Here is a 17,855-nt window from a genome sequence, read left to right as displayed (position 1 = left end):
CACCTCAAGGGCCATTGGCCCGTCCAGTGTCAACAGAATGTGGCTTGGTGCCAGGTCCTGTCAACTGTAGCCAGAGTAGTGGCGTAGGTGATACTGAGCATAGTGCAGAAACACTCCATCGTGTGGGGCCATTTTTCTCAGAAATAGAACTGTTGCCTTTCTGTGGAAGGTCATGCAGGAGGGCATATTATTCCCAGTAAGAAGGAAATTCCAAAGTTTCTGAGTCTTTGATTCTGGGGTGAGATGACCTCCACTTACGTTCAAGCTAAGGTGGGTGAACGTTTGGATGTATATTGGTTACTGACTGTATGGAAAACTGATAGTAAATAAATAGGGACATCTTGTTGTTACCCTACTTGAAACTCTTCCCCCCTGTATTCAGGAACATGTCTATCAACTGGTTCTCTATCTTTCTTACTTTCCTTAAATTTTTTCATTCTAGAATTTCATACAATAAAACTCATACTTTTTCAACAAATGTGCAGAATTGTATTATCATCACAATATTCAAGATACAGAGCAACTTCATTACCCAAAAAATTTCTGTTATGCTACCTCTTTAGAGTCAAACCCTTTCTCCTTTGATCAAACCATTGATTTGTTCTCCATCCTGAAAATTTTGCCATATAAACAGAATCATCACTGTATATAATCTTTTGAGACTCGTTTCTTTCCCTCAGGCTAATAAGTATATTAATGGTAGTCTCCTTTTATTATTGAGCAGTATTCCATTGTATGGACATAACACAGATTCCTTAGCTGAGGGACATTTGGATTGCTTCCAAATTTAGAAAATTATGAATAAAGCTGTTATAAATGTTTATGTACAGGTTTTTGTATGAATATAGGTTTTCATTTTACTTGGGTAAATATGTAGGAGTGTGATTTCAGGGTCATATGGTAAATTTATGTTTATCTTTAGAAGAAAAATCATGGAGTAGAAGGGAGTGGCTTCTCTTGTTTTTTATTCTAATAACCCATTTGGAGAACTTGTGCTTCCTGTTGCCACAACCTTGGATTCAGTGGATTTCCAAACCAAACTTGTCTTTGCAGACATATAAGATATCAAAACATTTAGCCCTGTGCAGGGAGAGTCCTGACAGTACACTCAAAGGATTTAACTCTAGGGAATCTAGAGAAGAAAATATTTGCAGAGGTGTGGGTCCAGTTGAGGTAACTAAGAAGGTAATGTAGAGTACCCAGGGATTACCAACATCAGGCTCCCTTACCTTCCACCCCTAGGCCCAAACAGGTGAGGAGAAAGTGTTCCAGAACTTAGAGAGAGCTTGAAGTGTGAAAGAGAGGCTGTAACTGGAGATTACAGCCAGAGACAGAATAAACCCAAGGCAAGGAAGAAGTAGGAAAGGAGGGAGTAAATACCCTGACCACTCTCTTCTCCTACCCTTGGGATCCTTTTGGAACCTCTCCTTGGTCAAACCCAACTAGAACTCAAGGCAAGTAAGCCTGGTGATGGAGTCCATAGAAGTCAACTTTGGGGAACACAGAGCAGAGCAGAGAAGGGAGGCAGATATCCCAGGATGGGGTGGCTCGGGTTTGTAAATGGAGAAAAACCAACACAGCCCAATCCCTTTGCTACTGGTGTCCACTTTTGTCCTTTGCTTGCATGAAGTTATTTATTTCCTCACACAAAGTCCCATCAGCCAATGTGTCATTTACATCAGTTCAGTCTCAGCAAAAATTAAAATGTGACATTAGCCACCATCAGTGTTCTTCATGTATTCAGAGAAAAGAAATAATTCAGTGTAATAGTTCCAGCCCTAGGCTCTGTAGATGGACACAAGGCCTAAGTTAATAAATCAGAGCTTCCTTCCTCCACCACCCATTCCATATTCTCCTTGTCCCGCCAATATCTCAGATGGACAGAGCATTTCATTTGGTGAATGCATTAGTTTCACAGAGTGCCTAACAAAGCACTGTAACAGAGTGGCTTAAAACAACAGACATGTATTGTCTTGCAGTTCTGGAGGCCAGACGTGTAAATTAAGGCATTGGTGAGCTATGCTCCCTCTGGAACCTGTGGGTGAGTCCTTCTTCCACTCTTCCCAGCTAGCAGTGGTTTGTCAACCATTGCTGGTGATGCTCAGCTTGTTGATGCCTCCACCCCAGCCCTCACATGGCCTTCTCCCTGTGTGGCTTTGCATCATCTTCCTTCTATATGTGTCTGTTTCTGTCCAAATTCCCCCCTTTTATAAGAACACCAGTCATATTGGATTAGAGCCCACTCTAATGACCAAATCTTAAGATGATCACCTCTGTAAAGGCCCCGTTTCCCCAAAAGTCCGCATTCTGGTGTCCTGGGGTTAGGACTTCAGTGTGCCTTTCTTGAGGGACACCATTCAACCCATAACAGTGGATGACCCAAATTGTCTTCCCACAGGATCCAAGCTCTTCATGATCCTCTCTTATTTAGGTTACCAGGGTTTGCCAACTGACTATCACTGTTAGATGTGGAAATGCTTAAGGCTCCTCACTGATTCCAGACACAGCCCTTATTCCGTTGTTTAACAGTAGCACAATCCTCCTCAATAATTTGAGTCAGTCATCCTGGCCAGAAGAGCAAGTCATTCTTTGCCTTTTGGTTAACTAGCATAGGGGACCCCAAATGGGCCAGGGACAGTTGCAAATCCCAACAGAAGTATGTCTGGGATTTTTGGTGAAAGCATTCTTTCCTTGGGAACTAAGGTACCTTACTGAGAGATTCCAAAACTTTATGGATAAAGAAAAGATCCTACGTCTCCTGAGAGAGAAAGCCATAGACATAGGACTAGGTATCAGAATGGAATGACATTTTCAATGGAACACTAAAAAACAGAAGACAAAACAATGCCTTAAAAATATTAAGCCTAAATGGGTCTCCTGGGTGGCTCAGTCAATTAAATGTCTGATTCTTGATTTCAGCTCCGGTCATGATCTCATGGTTTGTGGGATCAAGCCCCTCATCAGACTCCATGCTGGCAATGCAGAGGTTCTTGGGGTTCTCACTCTCTTCCTGTCTCTCCCCTGCTCTCTTTCTCAAAATAAACAAACTTAAAAAAAAAAGTGAAACCTAGAAATCTATACCCAGCTAAAGCAGACTTGCTTCTGGGATTCTCCCATTCAGTTTTCAGCTTCCCCAGGTCTGCCAAGGCAATTGTTCATCTACTTTACAGATTCTTAACTATATAGCTTTCATCTCTCCTCCTTTCCCCTTGACCTTGTAGATTTTTGCTTTTATAAAAATTCTGTTATTTTAGTGTGGCTTGGGGAAGGAGTCATTTAAGTGGAATTTCTGTAGTTTTTATGATGAAAATTGCTGGGAAGCATTGCTCTGTGGCCCTGATATTTAGGTGCTTTCAGGTAGCCAGATCACCAGGTGCAGGTAGAGATTCAGTACCTTCAATGGCCTGAAACTAGTATTTCAGGATGAAATATGATTTTTTTAAATCAAAACTTTATTTTTAAAACAGCTTTAGGTTTGCAGCAAAATTGAGAGGGAGGTACAGATTTCACATATACTTCCGGCCCCTACACATGCATAGTGTGCCCCATCACAACAGCCCCCCCCCCCAGAGTGATGTATTTGTTACATCGATGAGCCAATATTGACACATCACAGTCACCCAAAGTCCCTCATTTACATTAGGGTTCTCTCTTGGTGATATATATTCTATGGGTTGGGCAAATGTATAATGACATGTGTTCAGCATTATGATATCATACAGGATTATTTCCATTGCCTTAAAAATATTCTTTACATAAGGAATTAATTTTAAAATTAGGACTGTTTTGTTAACATGGAAATATACTAAAATTTGATTCCTTAGTTCCAAACTAAAAGTTTTCTTCACTTCCTTTTCCCACTTTATGTCAGACAAATGTACCAATGTTTCACTTATTAAGTGGCCTCCCTTGATATAACATATTTAAGCTTCTCTGAAAGCTCAAAAAGGGTCAAATGATTATAGTATTTTCATCATCACATCATTCCTTGCTCCATTTCCCACCCCACCCTCCCCCACCATCCGTGTCTCTTTTATGTTAGGGAGATAATTTCCAGTGTGCCATTTTATGTGCTCTGTCGTGACATGTATTACAATTTTGACTGAAAAACTCAATGTGGAACCAACAAAGTGGACATAGAGACGCTTTAGATAGCAACTTCTACCTCTCCTATGCAGGCCCTCATTAAACTCTAATAATGGAATTGTATCTTTTTTCATCTGTCCCCCACCAGAGGACAATGGTGAACTGTCCCTACGGATGGCACAGATAGGATTGTTTTGCTCACTCTTGCTACCCTGGCAACAATGCCAGACCACAGTGGGAACTCAATCAGTGAATAAGCTGCTATTTGAGACTTTGTCTTTGAGTAGTATAGTTGACACACAATGTGACATTAGTTTCAGGTGTACTACATAGTGATTGCACAAGTTTAGACTTCATGCTAAGCTCACCACAAGGGTGGCTACCATCTAGCCAATACATTGTTATTACAATATCATTGACTATATTCCTTAATGGTGCATCTTATTCCTATGACTTATTCATTCCACAACTTGAAGCCTGTATCTCTCATTCCCCTTCATCCATTTTGCTGTTTGTGAGATTTTTATACAGGCATTCTGAACAGCGCAAGTGTGTCTCTTTGGCCAGCATTCTGATTGCCTGGTCAGGACCTGGGGGAGGCAGGGTGCCATCACTGGCCATGAGATACTCTCCCTATAGTGAGGAGGCCACATTCAGTTACTGCTTTCTCACAGATAATGGAAGTTTCCCTTAGAGGCCTGAAGTAAGTCAAAGACATGAAACATTTTTAAGCTGGAAGAAATCATGATCTACATTGGCTACATAAAGCAGCAGCTGAGTATAGGGCTTCCTTCTTTTTTTTAAATTATTTATTTATTTTTAATTTTATTTTTTATTTTTCAAAAGTTACATCCAAATTAGTTAGCATATAGTGCAACAATTATTTCAGAGTACATTCCTTAGTGCCCCTTACCCATTTAGCCCTTCCCCCCTCCCACAACCCCTCCAGTAACCCTCAGTTTGTTCTCCATATTTATGAGTCTCTTCTGTTTTGTCCCCCTCCCTTCTTTTATATTATTTTTGTTTCCCTTCCCTTATGTTCATCTGTTTTGTTTCTTAAAGTCCTCATATGAGTGAGGTCATATGATTTTTGTCTTTCTCTGACTAATTTCACTTAGCATTATACCGTCCAGTTCCATCCACACAGTTGCAAATGGCAAGATTTCATTATTTTTGATTGCTGAGTAATACTCCATTGTATATATATGCCACATCTTCTTTATCCATTCATCCATTGATGGACATTTGGGCTCTTTCCATACTTTGGCTATTGTTGATAGTGCTGCTATAAACATGGGGGTGCATGTGTCCTTTTGAAACACCTGTATGCTGTGGATAAATGCCTGGTAGTATAATTGCTGGGTCGTAGGGTAGTTCTATTTTTAGTTTTTTGAGGAACTCCATACTTTTTTCCAGAGTGGTTGCACCAGCTTGCATTTCCATGGATGAAATATGATTTTTAATCTTCAGAATAAGCGATCAGGGTTTCTTCAGGAGACCAGACTGAGCTGTAGACTTCTCAACCAGCATGGCTGTATTCTTTGCCAGCACTTGATATTCTTTACTCTTTAGAGAAATAAATTGATGAAATGGTATGAGATATATTTTTCCCCAACTTTTTCTTTTGAAAAATTCAAATCTACAGAAAGTTAAAGTGCAGTACACTGAACATCCATGTATCTTTCATCTAGATTCATCAATTTTTAACATTTTGCCAGTTTGCTTTATCTTTCTCTTACATGTATGCATGTGTGTATAAGAAAGACAAAACAATACATATATTACATGTGTATGTTATAATATATAGAGATGAGGCATGTAGATGGTAGTAATAATTGGTTTTTGCTAAACTAAGTAAGCAGTAGACATAATGACATTCCCTTCATAGGACATAGTTAAAAAATTTTTTTTAAATGTTTACTTATTATTGAGAGACAGAGACAGAGCATGAGCGTGGGAGGGGCAGAGAGAGGAGGAGACACAGAATCCGAAGCAGGCTCCAGGCTCTGAGCTGTCAGCACAGAGCCCAACGCAGGGCTCAAACTCACAAACTGCGAGATCATGACCTAAGCCGAAGTTGGACTCTTAACCAACTGAGCCATCCAGGCACCCCTAAGACATACTTTAAAATCATTCCCAAATACATGAATTGTGAACATGAGTAGCAATTGTACCCAGAGTGGTTTAAAAGTCGATTGATCATCATCTCTGAGCCAAGCTTTAAACCAGTCTCTAGTAAAAACAAATAAGCAAACACACCAACAGTTCTTCAATTTTGGGGACCTTGTTTAATCTGAATATATAGAGGTATCTGACATAGCCACAAAATAATTAGTGCTATTTGTTATAACCTATACTTTTGTTAAAACTTTCTCATTTAGTAAAAATGAAGGCTAGGTAAAGCAGCTTACTGAATGGCTGACACCCAGCTATCCACGAGTGGCTGAAAAGATGCTCTGCCAAAGAGTAACAAATAGCATCCTTTTAAGTGTTAGTAATTTTAAAATGTCATGTTTTAGACTTTTTTAATTGTGAAAAATATTTTTTTTACTTCATTAAAATATGGTGGTCTAGATTTGTACCAGGTATTTCTTAAGTGATTAACAGATGGTAAGAACCTAGGAAACCAGCAACAAAGGTCATCTGATTGCTATCCGGAGGAAAAAAAAAAAATTAAAATAAGTACTTCAGTTGACTCTCTTTTCCTGTCCTCAGTGATTGAAGTAGGGAAGCCATTTACAGGGAGGGAGGGAGAAAAGCCAGTTCATGACTTTATAGATTTCAACCACTTCATGTGATAAAAATTAAAATTCTCAGCTTCATTTCTATTTAAAACTAAATAGATCAGAGGCACCTGTGTGACTCAGTCAGTTAAGCATCCAATCTGAATTTCAGCTCAGGTTATGATCTCAGTTTGTGGGATCAAGCCCTGTGTTGGGCTCTGCCCTGACAGCCTGGAACCTGCTTGGGATTCTCTCTCTCTCTGCTCCTCCCCTGCTCATTCTCTCTCTCTCTCTCAAAATAAGTAAATAAACTTTAAAAAATAATGATAAAACTAAATAGATCAAAAGTAAATTTTCATGCAATGTAGCATTCAGGCTTATTGAGTTATGAAATTATTTTACCTCTTCAGTATAGAAAAAATCCTGCTGTTTATCTAGAATGTAGCAGGATTTGGGAGTTTGTAGTTATATAAAGCTTATATATACATAATAATATAATATATAATAGTATATAATACATATAATAGATGTTATATGTAATTATATATAATTTCAATTACTAATTTTCAAAGAATTAAAACATGGACTATATGCAGTTTTATAATATAAAATAAAGATACTTAATATGAAAATTATACTGAGAGTACATTAATCTAACCTTCATGACCCAGAGAGTACGACACCTAAAACTGAGGGCACCTTAACCAGGAATTAATATAAGATGCAATCCCAGGGGTGCCTGGGTGGCTCAGTCAGTTGAGCATCTGGCTTTGGCTCAGGTCGTGATCTCATGGTTCGTGAGTTCGAGCCCCACTCGGGCTCTGTGCTGACAGCTGGGAGCCTGGAGCCTGCTTTGGATTCTGTATCTCCCTCTCTCTCTTTGCCCTCCCCAGCTTGCACTCTGCCTCTCCCTCTCTCAAAAATAAATAATAAACATTAAAAAAAAAAGGATGTAATCCTAAGTTAAAAATATTTGCATCTAGTGTTACTTCGCGTGGAATTGTGATCTGTTGTGCCACATTTTAACATTCAACGCATTTATCTTAAAGGAGGAATATCACCAACGTAACTTCACAGAGGTGCTCTCTCCCAACATGTACAACAGCAGGCTCTGGGAAACCTCAGGCCACTGGCAGCATTACAGTGAGAACATGTTTACCTTTGATATTGAAAAGGACACTTTTGCCCTTAAGCCCATGAACTGTCCAGGGCATTGGTGAGTATTAAAAGTGAAGCAAATCTGGGGCGCCTGGGTGGCTTAGTCGGTTAAGCATCTGACTTCGGCTCAGGTCATGATCTCACGGTTCATGGGTTCGAGTTCCGCATCAGGCTCTGTGCTCACAGCTCAGAGCCTGGAGCCTGCTTTGGATTCTGTGTCTCCGTCTCTCTCTCTCTGCCCCTCCCCTGCTCGCACTCTGTCTCTCTCTGTCTCTCAAAAATAAATAAAAATGTTGAAAAAACAATTAGGTTCAGTGCCAAAATAATGGCACATTCCAGGTGTTCTTGGAGCCTGAGGGCAGACTGCCCAGCCCTGCCTACGGAGGTGTCCAAGAGGGCTTCACTTAAGAAGTAGACTTTGAGGGGGCGCCTGGGTGGCTCAGTCGGTTGAACATCCCACTTTGGCTCTCATGTTTTGTGAGAGGTCATGCTCTCATGTTTTGTGAGTTTGAGCCCTGCATTGGGCTCCACACTGACAGTGCGGAGCTTGCTTGGGATTCTCTCTCTCCCTCTCTCTCTCTGCCCCTTCCCCACTCACTCTCTTTGTCTTTCTCCACATGAATAAACTTACACACAAAAAAGTAGACTTTGAAGTAAATTGTACACAGTAAGTGGAAATTCATTGGGTGAATAAGAATATGGAACAGAATTTCTGGAAGAGAGGACGGACAGGGTCCTTTCTCAGAGTACTGCAGTAATATAAATTCAAGGTTCAATAATTCCTAGAATTTGTTTTTAAGCTGGTGATCTAAGAACCAGAATAAGGTGTTTAGAAGTCTTGAGGCTTCATTGTAACTTATTATTTAGATAATTACTTAATCTTTGCTGTGCTAAGTACAAGCTATGTGTCGTTGCGTCTTTTCTAGTTTAATGTTTGCCCATCGTCCACGATCATGGAGGGAAATGCCTATAAGATTTGCTGATTTTGGAGTTCTTCATAGGAATGAATTGTCGGGAACTTTAAGTGGCTTGACTCGAGTTAGACGCTTCCAGCAGGATGATGCCCACATCTTCTGCACAGTAGAGCAGGTAAACAGTAATACAGGATGAAGCATGGTTGGCATAAATTCAGTGTGTTGCCTTGGACACATCTCTTAGTTTCAGAGTTGCTGTAAAATAAGATCTTTGGTCTTGTCTCTGAAGTGTCCTTCAGATCTAACATTTTGTGATCCTCTAATTTGGGTAACAGATCAGTAATCTCTAGTCATGAAATGTATTATTTTTTTCTTTAAAGTTTCCTCCAGTTTTATTAACTTAAATACACTAAGTGAAATATTTTAAGGGATTTGGTAGAATTTTGTGGTTTTTTGTTTGTTTTTCAACATTGTGTAGAAGTGAGAGTTTACTTTTTCAGGTTTTCAGGTCACTTCAAATAAAAATTGTCATGAAAAAGGCCACTATCAAATGATTTGACCTAATTGACATTCATAGAACACTTCAACCAATAACAGCAGAGTATACATTCTTTGAAAGTGCACACAAATTACCAAGATAGACCATATTCTGGGACTTAATAAATTCTCAACAAATTTAAAGGGATTCAATTCACACAAAATATGTTCTCTGGTCACGGGAGAATTAAAGTAGACATCAGTAACAGAGAGCTATCTGGAAAATCCTCAAATATTTAGAAAGTAAATAACACACTTCTAAATAATACATGGATCAAAGAAGAGATCAAAGAGGAAATTAGAAAGTATTATATATCAAATGAAATGAAATACAATACATCAAAATTTATGGGATGCCATTAAAATGATACTTGGAGGGACATTTGTAGCACTAAATGTCTATATCAGAAATGTGTATATCAATGACATCAGCTTCCACTTAATAAACTAAAAAAAAAAAAAAAAAAATCCCAAATTACATCAGAAGTAAATATTAGAAAATAACACAGAAATCAGTGAAGTATAAAAAAAGAAAAACAATGAAAATATCAGTAAAAAACAAAGTCTATTTCTCAGAGAAGATCAATAAAATTTATAAACTTTTAGACTGATCAGAAGAAAAAGAGAAGGTACAAATTAAAAATACTAGAAATGAGAGACATGGCATTATTTCAGGTTCTATAGATAGTAAAAGAATACCAAGTCAATATTATGAACAATTTTATACCAGTAAATTTGACAACTTAGATAAAATGGACAAATTTCCTTGAAAGACAAACTACCAAACTTCATTCAAGAAGTAGATAATCTGACTAGCCCTGTGTCTATTAAAGAAGTTGAATTGGAACTGAACAGCCTTTGCACAAAGAAAACTTCAAGCCATTATGGAATCACTGGTGAATTCTACCAAGCACTGGAAGAAAAAATAATACCTATTCTTCACATTCTTGCTGGACGTTAACAAAGACCTCCCACATACCTTATAGTATCAGTGGAGTATCATGTGGGCATAGAATTCCACCCTCATCTGGCAGTAACAAGGTGCCTCCCTGCTTGAGTGGTGTCAGGGAAGGTCTAGTGGAAAGATAGGACTTTTACTACCACCCTACAGTAATGAGGACACGAACTCAATGTGGTCAGTAATGGCCACAGTAACAAGATACTCCTCCCTGACAAGGTGTTATCAGAGGAAACCTAGTGGAGTACCAGAAATCCTACTGTCACCAGCAGTCATGGCCCCCCAGTGGGAAACCTAGACCATCTATTCCCACTTTGCAGTAACCAGGAAGTATTTCATCCTCTAGTTGGAGTGAAGTCTGTGGAAGCCAGCTAAAACAGAAGGTTTAAATAAAATTAAAGGTCTTATACTGCCCAAACTTTAAATTTTATAAATCAAAAGTCAAACATCATGCCAAGAACTAGGAAAATCTCAACTTAATGAAAATGGACAATCTATGAACACTAATGTGGAGATGACGAGGATATTAGCATTATCTCACTAAAATATCTCATTTAAAGGAGCCATCATAAGAATGCCTTAGCAAGCAATTACAGACACACTTGAAACAAATGAAAAAAAAAAGTTTCAAAAAAGAAATAGAAAATCTCAGGAAAGAAATAAGAGATCTAAAGAAGAACCAAATGGAAATCTTAGAAGTGAAAAATATAATAACTGAAATAAAATAGTAGATGGATTCATGAGCAGAATAGAGGGGACAGAGAAAAAAAAATCCGTGAACTTGAAGACAATCATGGAAATTACCTAGTTTGAACAACAAAGAGAAGAGGCTGAAATAAAAATGAACAAAATTTCAGAGACTGGTGGAACTAAAACAAAATGCCTAATATTTATGTTACCAGAGTTCTGGAAGAAGAGGGGAATAAGGATGTAGGTGAAATGTACTCAAAGACATAATGGCTGAAACTTCCAACTTTGGCAAAAGACATAAGCCTACAGATTCAGGAAGCTGAGAAAACTTCCAAAAGGATAAACCCAAAGAAATCCACACCAGGGCACATCATAGCCAAATTTCTGAAAACTAATGATAAAGAAAATGTTTGAAAGCAATGGGAGAGAGATCAACATTATCTTTAAGAAAAATTTTTTTTGCACAAGAGGAAATTTTTTATCAAAAACCATGGATGTTAGAAGGAAGTGAACAACACTTTTTAAATGCTGAAAGAACTGTCAACCCAGAATTCTGTATCCATAAAAAATATCCTTCAGGAATGAAGGGGAAATCAAAACCTACCTTAAAATAATGGCTCCAGGAAGTACTCTAAGAAAGATAAATATATTTCCCTTTGCCTTTTGAAGTTTCTAAATTATGCTTGATGGTTGAAGCAAAGATTATAACACTGTCTGATATGGTTCTCAGCATATGTATGAAGAAACATCTAAGAAAATTATACTATAAATGGAGTAAAGGGATGTAAGATTTCTGTACTTGAAGTGATAAAATAATGACATCAGTAAACTGTTATGTAATATCTAGAGAAACCACTGGGGGAAAAATATACACAGATAGATATATGCTAAAAATAGATAAATAAAAATGGAATTCTAAAAAATACTAAATTAGATGATAGAAAGGCAGGAAAAAGAAAAGAAAAATGAATAATAAGACAGTACAAGAAGGAAACAATATAAACAACAAAAAAGACAAACTTAAGTCCTAACATATTATATTAAATGTAGATGGTTAAAATAATCTATTAAAATGGAAATATAATTTCAAAATTTGTGGGGCACAGCAAAAGCAGTACTAAAAAGTTAATAGCATTAAATACATGTATTATAAAAGAAGAAAAGTCTCAAATCAATATCTAGACTCCCACTGCAAGACCTAGAAAAAAGGAAGGGCAAAATAAACCCAAAATAATAAGAAGGAAGAAATCAATAAAGACAAGAGCAGAAATCAATGAAATTGAAAACAGAAAAACAATGGAAAAATTAATGAGTTAAAAACTTTTTTTTAAAAGATTAACAAAATTGGCAAACTTCCTTCAAGACAAAGAGAGAAAAAAACTGGGAAGACAGAAATTACCAGCATCAGGAATCAATAGGGGATATCACTAAAGACCTTGAAGACATCAAAAGCATAATAAATGAATGTAATAAACTACTCTACATAAATCAGCTCGACAACATAGTTCAAATGAGCTTACTGCTTAAAAAGTACCAACTACCATAAAATCACCTGATAGAAATAGATCATTTGAAAAGCTTTGTCACTATTAAAGAAATTGAATTTATAATTTTAAAACTTCCCCAAAAGAAATCTCTAGGCTCAGATTTTTTCACTGAATGCTATTGAACATTTATAGAAGAATTAGTACCAATTCTGTATACTCTGTTCTGAAATAGAAGAGAAAATACTTCCTGGTTAATTTTATGAAGCTACTTTTAACCAATACCAAAACCAGACAAAACTACAGACCAGTATCCCACATGGATACAGATGTAAAAGCCCTTAACATAATATTAGCAAATAGAATTCAACAATATATAAAAATAATTCCACATCATGAGCAGTTGAGGTTTAGCCTCCAGGGATGTGAGGCTGATTCAGTGTCACAACACCTGTCAATGTAATCCACCATATGGCAGGCCTATTCATAGGAATGTAAAATGGTACAATCACTTTCAAAAACAGTTCACTAGTTTCTTAAAAAGTTAAATGCACACCTCCTGTATGACCCAACCATCTCACTCCTTTTTTTTTCCCCAAGAGAAAAAGAAAGCACACATCCCTACAAAGACTTGAGCACAAACATTTATTGTAGCTTTATCTGAAATAGCCACAATATAGGAATAACCCTAATGCCCAATAACAGGTGGAAATAAAAAGAAACTGTGGTACAATGGAAAACTACTAAACAAGAAGGAATGATGTAGGGGCACCTGGGTGACTCAGTCAGTTAAGCATCTGGCTCTTGATTTTGGCTCAGGTCATTGTCTCATTGTTCCTGAGATTCAGCCCTGCATTGGGCTCTGTGCTGACAACAGAGCCTGCTTGGGATATTCCCTCCCTCTCTCTCTCTGTCTCTCTCAAAATAAATCAATAAACTTAAAAAAAAAAAAGGAATGATTTATTGATACTTATAACACAAGTGTATCTATCTCCAAATAATTATTCTGAGTGAAAAAAAGCCAGACAAAAATAGAGCATCTACTGCATGATTCCATGGATAAAACATCTGAAAAATTCAAACTGATCCATAGTGACAAAACGCAGATCCTTGCCTGTCTCCTCTCTCCTAAATGTGTCTGGTTTTGGGGGCAGCTATCCCGTTTGCATTTAAATGTGCCCTCCTTTCCCCACACCCTCACAGCCCCTAGCTCTGATCTCACAACACTCTCTGGGGCCTCAGTTACTTCGTAGGCTCAGCTAGCTGCCAGTTTCACCTGCATCTCAGCTGTCCCTCTGGAGCTCCAGATCTCAATCTGACAGGGCCTGGTAGACATGTCTCCCTGGCCATCACAAGCATCCTCACATTTGCCATGTGTAAAATCAGTCCCCGCTTTTGCCTTCACACCACTGCCTCACCCTTCCCTGGTCACTCATTCAGCGGATGCACCAACGTCCTGTCCACTGCCCAGGCCAGGAATCCAGGTGCCCTTTACTTTTTACTCCTCATGTCCAATTAACCATAAGCCCTATTGATAGCTCTCCCTAAATGTATTGTTAATTCCTGAATAATTTTGTTCATCCATTCCTGAATTTCCAGCACTTGGCACAAATTCCTTGCATTCCAGCTGCTTCTCTTTGGTTCAAACTACCATCATCTCCCTCCTAAATGACCCTGCCAGCTTCCCAATGTGCCTGGCTTCTAGTCTTGCCAGTCCACTTCCCATGAAAGGAACTGATGGGATTGTGTGTGTCTCTTGCTGAAGAACCCTTCATTGGTTTCCCATTGCTCTCAGGGTAAAAAGTGCAGACACTACCCTGACTTTGAAGATCCTTAATTTTCTCTGGTCCCTGTCTGCCCCTAGACTGATCACCTACCAACTTCCCTTCTGTGCCGCTCTTCCGTCTCATACACAACGTGGTCCCACAGCAGCTTCCTGGAGCTGCCCTGCCCTAGCCTGCCCCTCTCTCCTGTAGGCCCTCATTCTTAGCATTTCCTCTGCTCCAGAAGCTCCTCCCCTCGCTTTCCATGGAGAACTCTTACTTATCCTGTTGTCACAGCAGCTTGGCTATCACTCCTTCTGTACAGCCACTCTTCCCCCTTTTGTGTGGCATTGCTCATGGTGAGGTAGCCTTGTCTGGACTGGGAGCTGCTGGTTGCCTGGTCACGCCTGGAGTGTGGTGGACATTTCTTGAGTATTTGAGTAAGGAATGGATGAACAACCAAAACAGTGTCATTAGCTGTGTAGTAAAAACATTCCTTATTTCTATCTGACATGGAGAATTCTTTTAAATGCCAGCAATTGATTTGATTTGGTGTTAACTAATTAGAACATGTCATTTGCTCTCATTTCAGATTGAAGAAGAAATAAAGGGGTGTTTGCAGTTTTTGCAATCTGTTTACTCAACATTTGGCTTCTCCTTTGAATTAAATTTGTCAACAAGGCCTGAAAACTTCCTAGGAGAAGTAGAGATATGGGATGAAGCTGAAAAGGTAGGGAGAGACAAAGTGCGCCCCTTCATTTACGTGAGCATGGAAACCACCCGAGTTTCTGCAGGTACCCTGCATGAGGAGGTGACAGTGCTTTGCAACAGAAATGTTTAAATTGGAAGTTACAGGATATGAAGATTGTCCAGTTTTCTTTGTAACAGTGATAATAACAATACCTCACGTTTGCTTCAAACACTTTTTATTTGTGCTCTTTCAATGTCAGTCACTAATACCAGTTTCCCGTGTTTTTAAAGGAATCCTCTGCTTTGCAGGCACTCTTGGTGTGTGTGCAGCTTATTTTAAGCTATTGCTTGTTGGTCCATCGTAGTGTGACTCATAGATGTAGATGCACACACCCAATGCTTGAATCCCCTGCAAAGTCACAGCCTCTAGTGCCGTCCTCTGTCGAAAGGCACCCAGAGACTCACATATCACATCTCAGCTTTGGAAAACAAAGATTAAGGAGCTCACCATGCTGCTTATTTTTTCTCACCAAACTTGAAAGGGCTATAGTGTATCTCCTGTGTCAGATTTTACTAGAAATGAATATGGTATTATGGCCAGACACCCCAGGAATGCCTAATCCCTGACCAGCCTTTTGGTCCACCTCTTCATGGAATACTCATAAATGCTTATCACACAAATCTTTAAGGAATAAGAATCAGAGGAGCACTGTATGATAGTGTAACAATTAGTTTTCTATTAGGCACTGAGGCAGGCAGAGACTGGGTAGAAGCATTTTAGGCATGAGATCTGATTAGACCCTTCTTCTCCCCACTGCCCCATGCCCATCCTAAATAGACCTTTTTCCATGTCTTTTGCATGGAGGAAGAAAGTCAAATTAGACACCCTGCTCCAGGATGCTGACTCAGTTTACCTGCCTAGCCACATGGAAGTAGGAAGAGGAAATGAGGCCACAAAGCTTGGCTCTGGACCCTTTTTTGCCTAGTTTCAGAGGTTAGCTCCATGAGTAAATTATAGAAATCTTGAAGCATTAAGGTCTGTGAAATGGTGATGATGATTATGATGATGATGATGATAATGGTGATAATACCTACTTCATAAGGTTATGATGGGCTTAAGTGAAATAATTTATATGAGAAGTTTGTCATAGTGCCAGCCACATGTAGGTGTTCAGTAAATGTTAGATGTTCGTTTTATTAATAGTAGTAGTATCATCATCATCATCACTCCATTCATGGAGTGCAGGGGGCTAAAAGGTGGATGGACCAGGTGTGGGCCTGGCACAGGGAGAATAGGTGGGCAGTTCCACCATTGTTTTGCTCTTTTAGCTGACTGATTGTTCCCTTAGGAGATGAGAATCCTTCCACTCTGGGGGAATTTCTCTCATGATGTCTACCCCTGATCTGGGAATCAGTGAGATGAATATATACTTATATATATATTCATATATATCTTTGTCTTCAGAAGTCTCTAAAATGCTTTGAAAGAGACATTAGTTAAGTCAGCCCCAAGGCCAAATTGTTCCTGGGTCAGCAATTCACCATTACCTTATTTTCTGTCTCAGATTGTGTGTAGTTATGGAACCCAGCAAAGATCACTAGGGAGCTATATAGCATGACCATCAGATGAAAGCTTGCCCAAATAACCAAAATGTCAGGAGCAAAAAATATCCTAGATTTAAATGATGTGAGTCCTGCTTCCTATTAAGTTTCATCAAGAAATCTGTGACCTAAAGGAAATCAACTTTTTCTTGTGGAAATTAAAATCCAAAAGAAATGGGAATTGAATGTTCTATCTCCAAATTTTTAATTTAACCTAAATTCAGCTGTAGAGTTCCCACTCAGATAAGTCTGAAGGGAGTCTGGGCTGATGCTTCAGCAGACCTGGTCTGGCCTCTGCTACTGGAACTTATGTAAATCTACAAGCTCCGGGGAGCTAGAACCACTCCAGATCTCTCCTACATCCCACTTTTCCAGAGTTTCCAGGGTCATTAAGATCCTTAAGAACATTACAAGCCCACATCACAGTTCCAAACAAATCAGTATGTGCAGAGCCCAGCACCATACCACAGTGTATCGGGAGCCAGAGACTTGGTTTACCTGGAAAAGGAGAATAGAGAGCCATCAAGAGAGAGAAGGAGATCTTGATTTTTCCTCTGCCAGGGTGCAGTCAGTGTCCACATATGTGAATTACAATGGTTCAGTCTCCTCTCAGACAGACCCTCCCATACCTTGCATAAACAGAAAGCTTTCTTAGCCTTGGCTATTCCTGTCAGGCCTTATGATTACTGTGTCCTCAGAGGCTCACCGAGGATCAGTGCCACCTGCTTTATGCTCTTCCCCAAAACCTGGCCTTTCTTTCTCCTCCCTGGGAGCTCCCTAACTTCTCCCCATCACTTAGTTGCCTGCTGTAGCAGGGCCTCATTTTTTCTGGGAGGATATTCCAGTGTCTGTTCTCCTTTCAGAAACAGAGTAAGGCTGAGGCTGGCTTGCCAGCCTGTGAAGTGCGTCTGTGGTGGTATCCCTCTCCAGTCCAAAGTAGAATGCAAGCTGCTGTGGTAGGATCAGGCCCTTGAGGGAGCCTCCTGGGATCTCAGCCAAGACCAGCTCCTGATGCACTCTGACTGAGATCCTGGGGAAGCCTGCTGGGACCCCAGGAGTCAGCTTTGTTGATTACTCTGGCTTTAGCCCCCCAGCATCACCACTGCTTTGACTTCTCTCAGCAGCATTTTACTCCCAGATGTTACCCCCTTCATGGGCACCAATATCTCAAGGTGTTGACAGGACTTTGGGTAGTGGTTTGGTGGTATGCTGGGCAGGGACTTAGGAATGCACAGGTGCTTCTCAAGGAG

The 17,855-nt window shown here is 39.4% G+C and overlaps 1 protein-coding gene across 1 annotated transcript in view; it reads left to right on the top strand.

The window, feature by feature from the left end:
* The window catches only part of LOC125917384 (threonine--tRNA ligase 2, cytoplasmic), a 63,047-nt gene that overhangs the window by 34,220 nt on the left and 10,972 nt on the right, over positions 1–17,855 (top strand). The window contains exons 11-13 of the mRNA XM_049623597.1: positions 7,859–8,025; positions 8,894–9,056; positions 14,906–15,043. Coding sequence (XP_049479554.1) covers positions 7,859–8,025; positions 8,894–9,056; positions 14,906–15,043 — 468 coding nt within the window. The remainder of the gene's footprint in view (positions 1–7,858; positions 8,026–8,893; positions 9,057–14,905; positions 15,044–17,855) is intronic.

The sequence above is a fragment of the Panthera uncia genome, unplaced genomic scaffold (genome assembly GCF_023721935.1).
Source record: "Panthera uncia isolate 11264 unplaced genomic scaffold, Puncia_PCG_1.0 HiC_scaffold_178, whole genome shotgun sequence".
Taxonomy (NCBI): Eukaryota; Metazoa; Chordata; class Mammalia; order Carnivora; family Felidae; genus Panthera; species Panthera uncia.
Note: the sequence above shows the minus strand (reverse complement) of the source record. Positions and strands in the feature narration are given on the sequence as shown.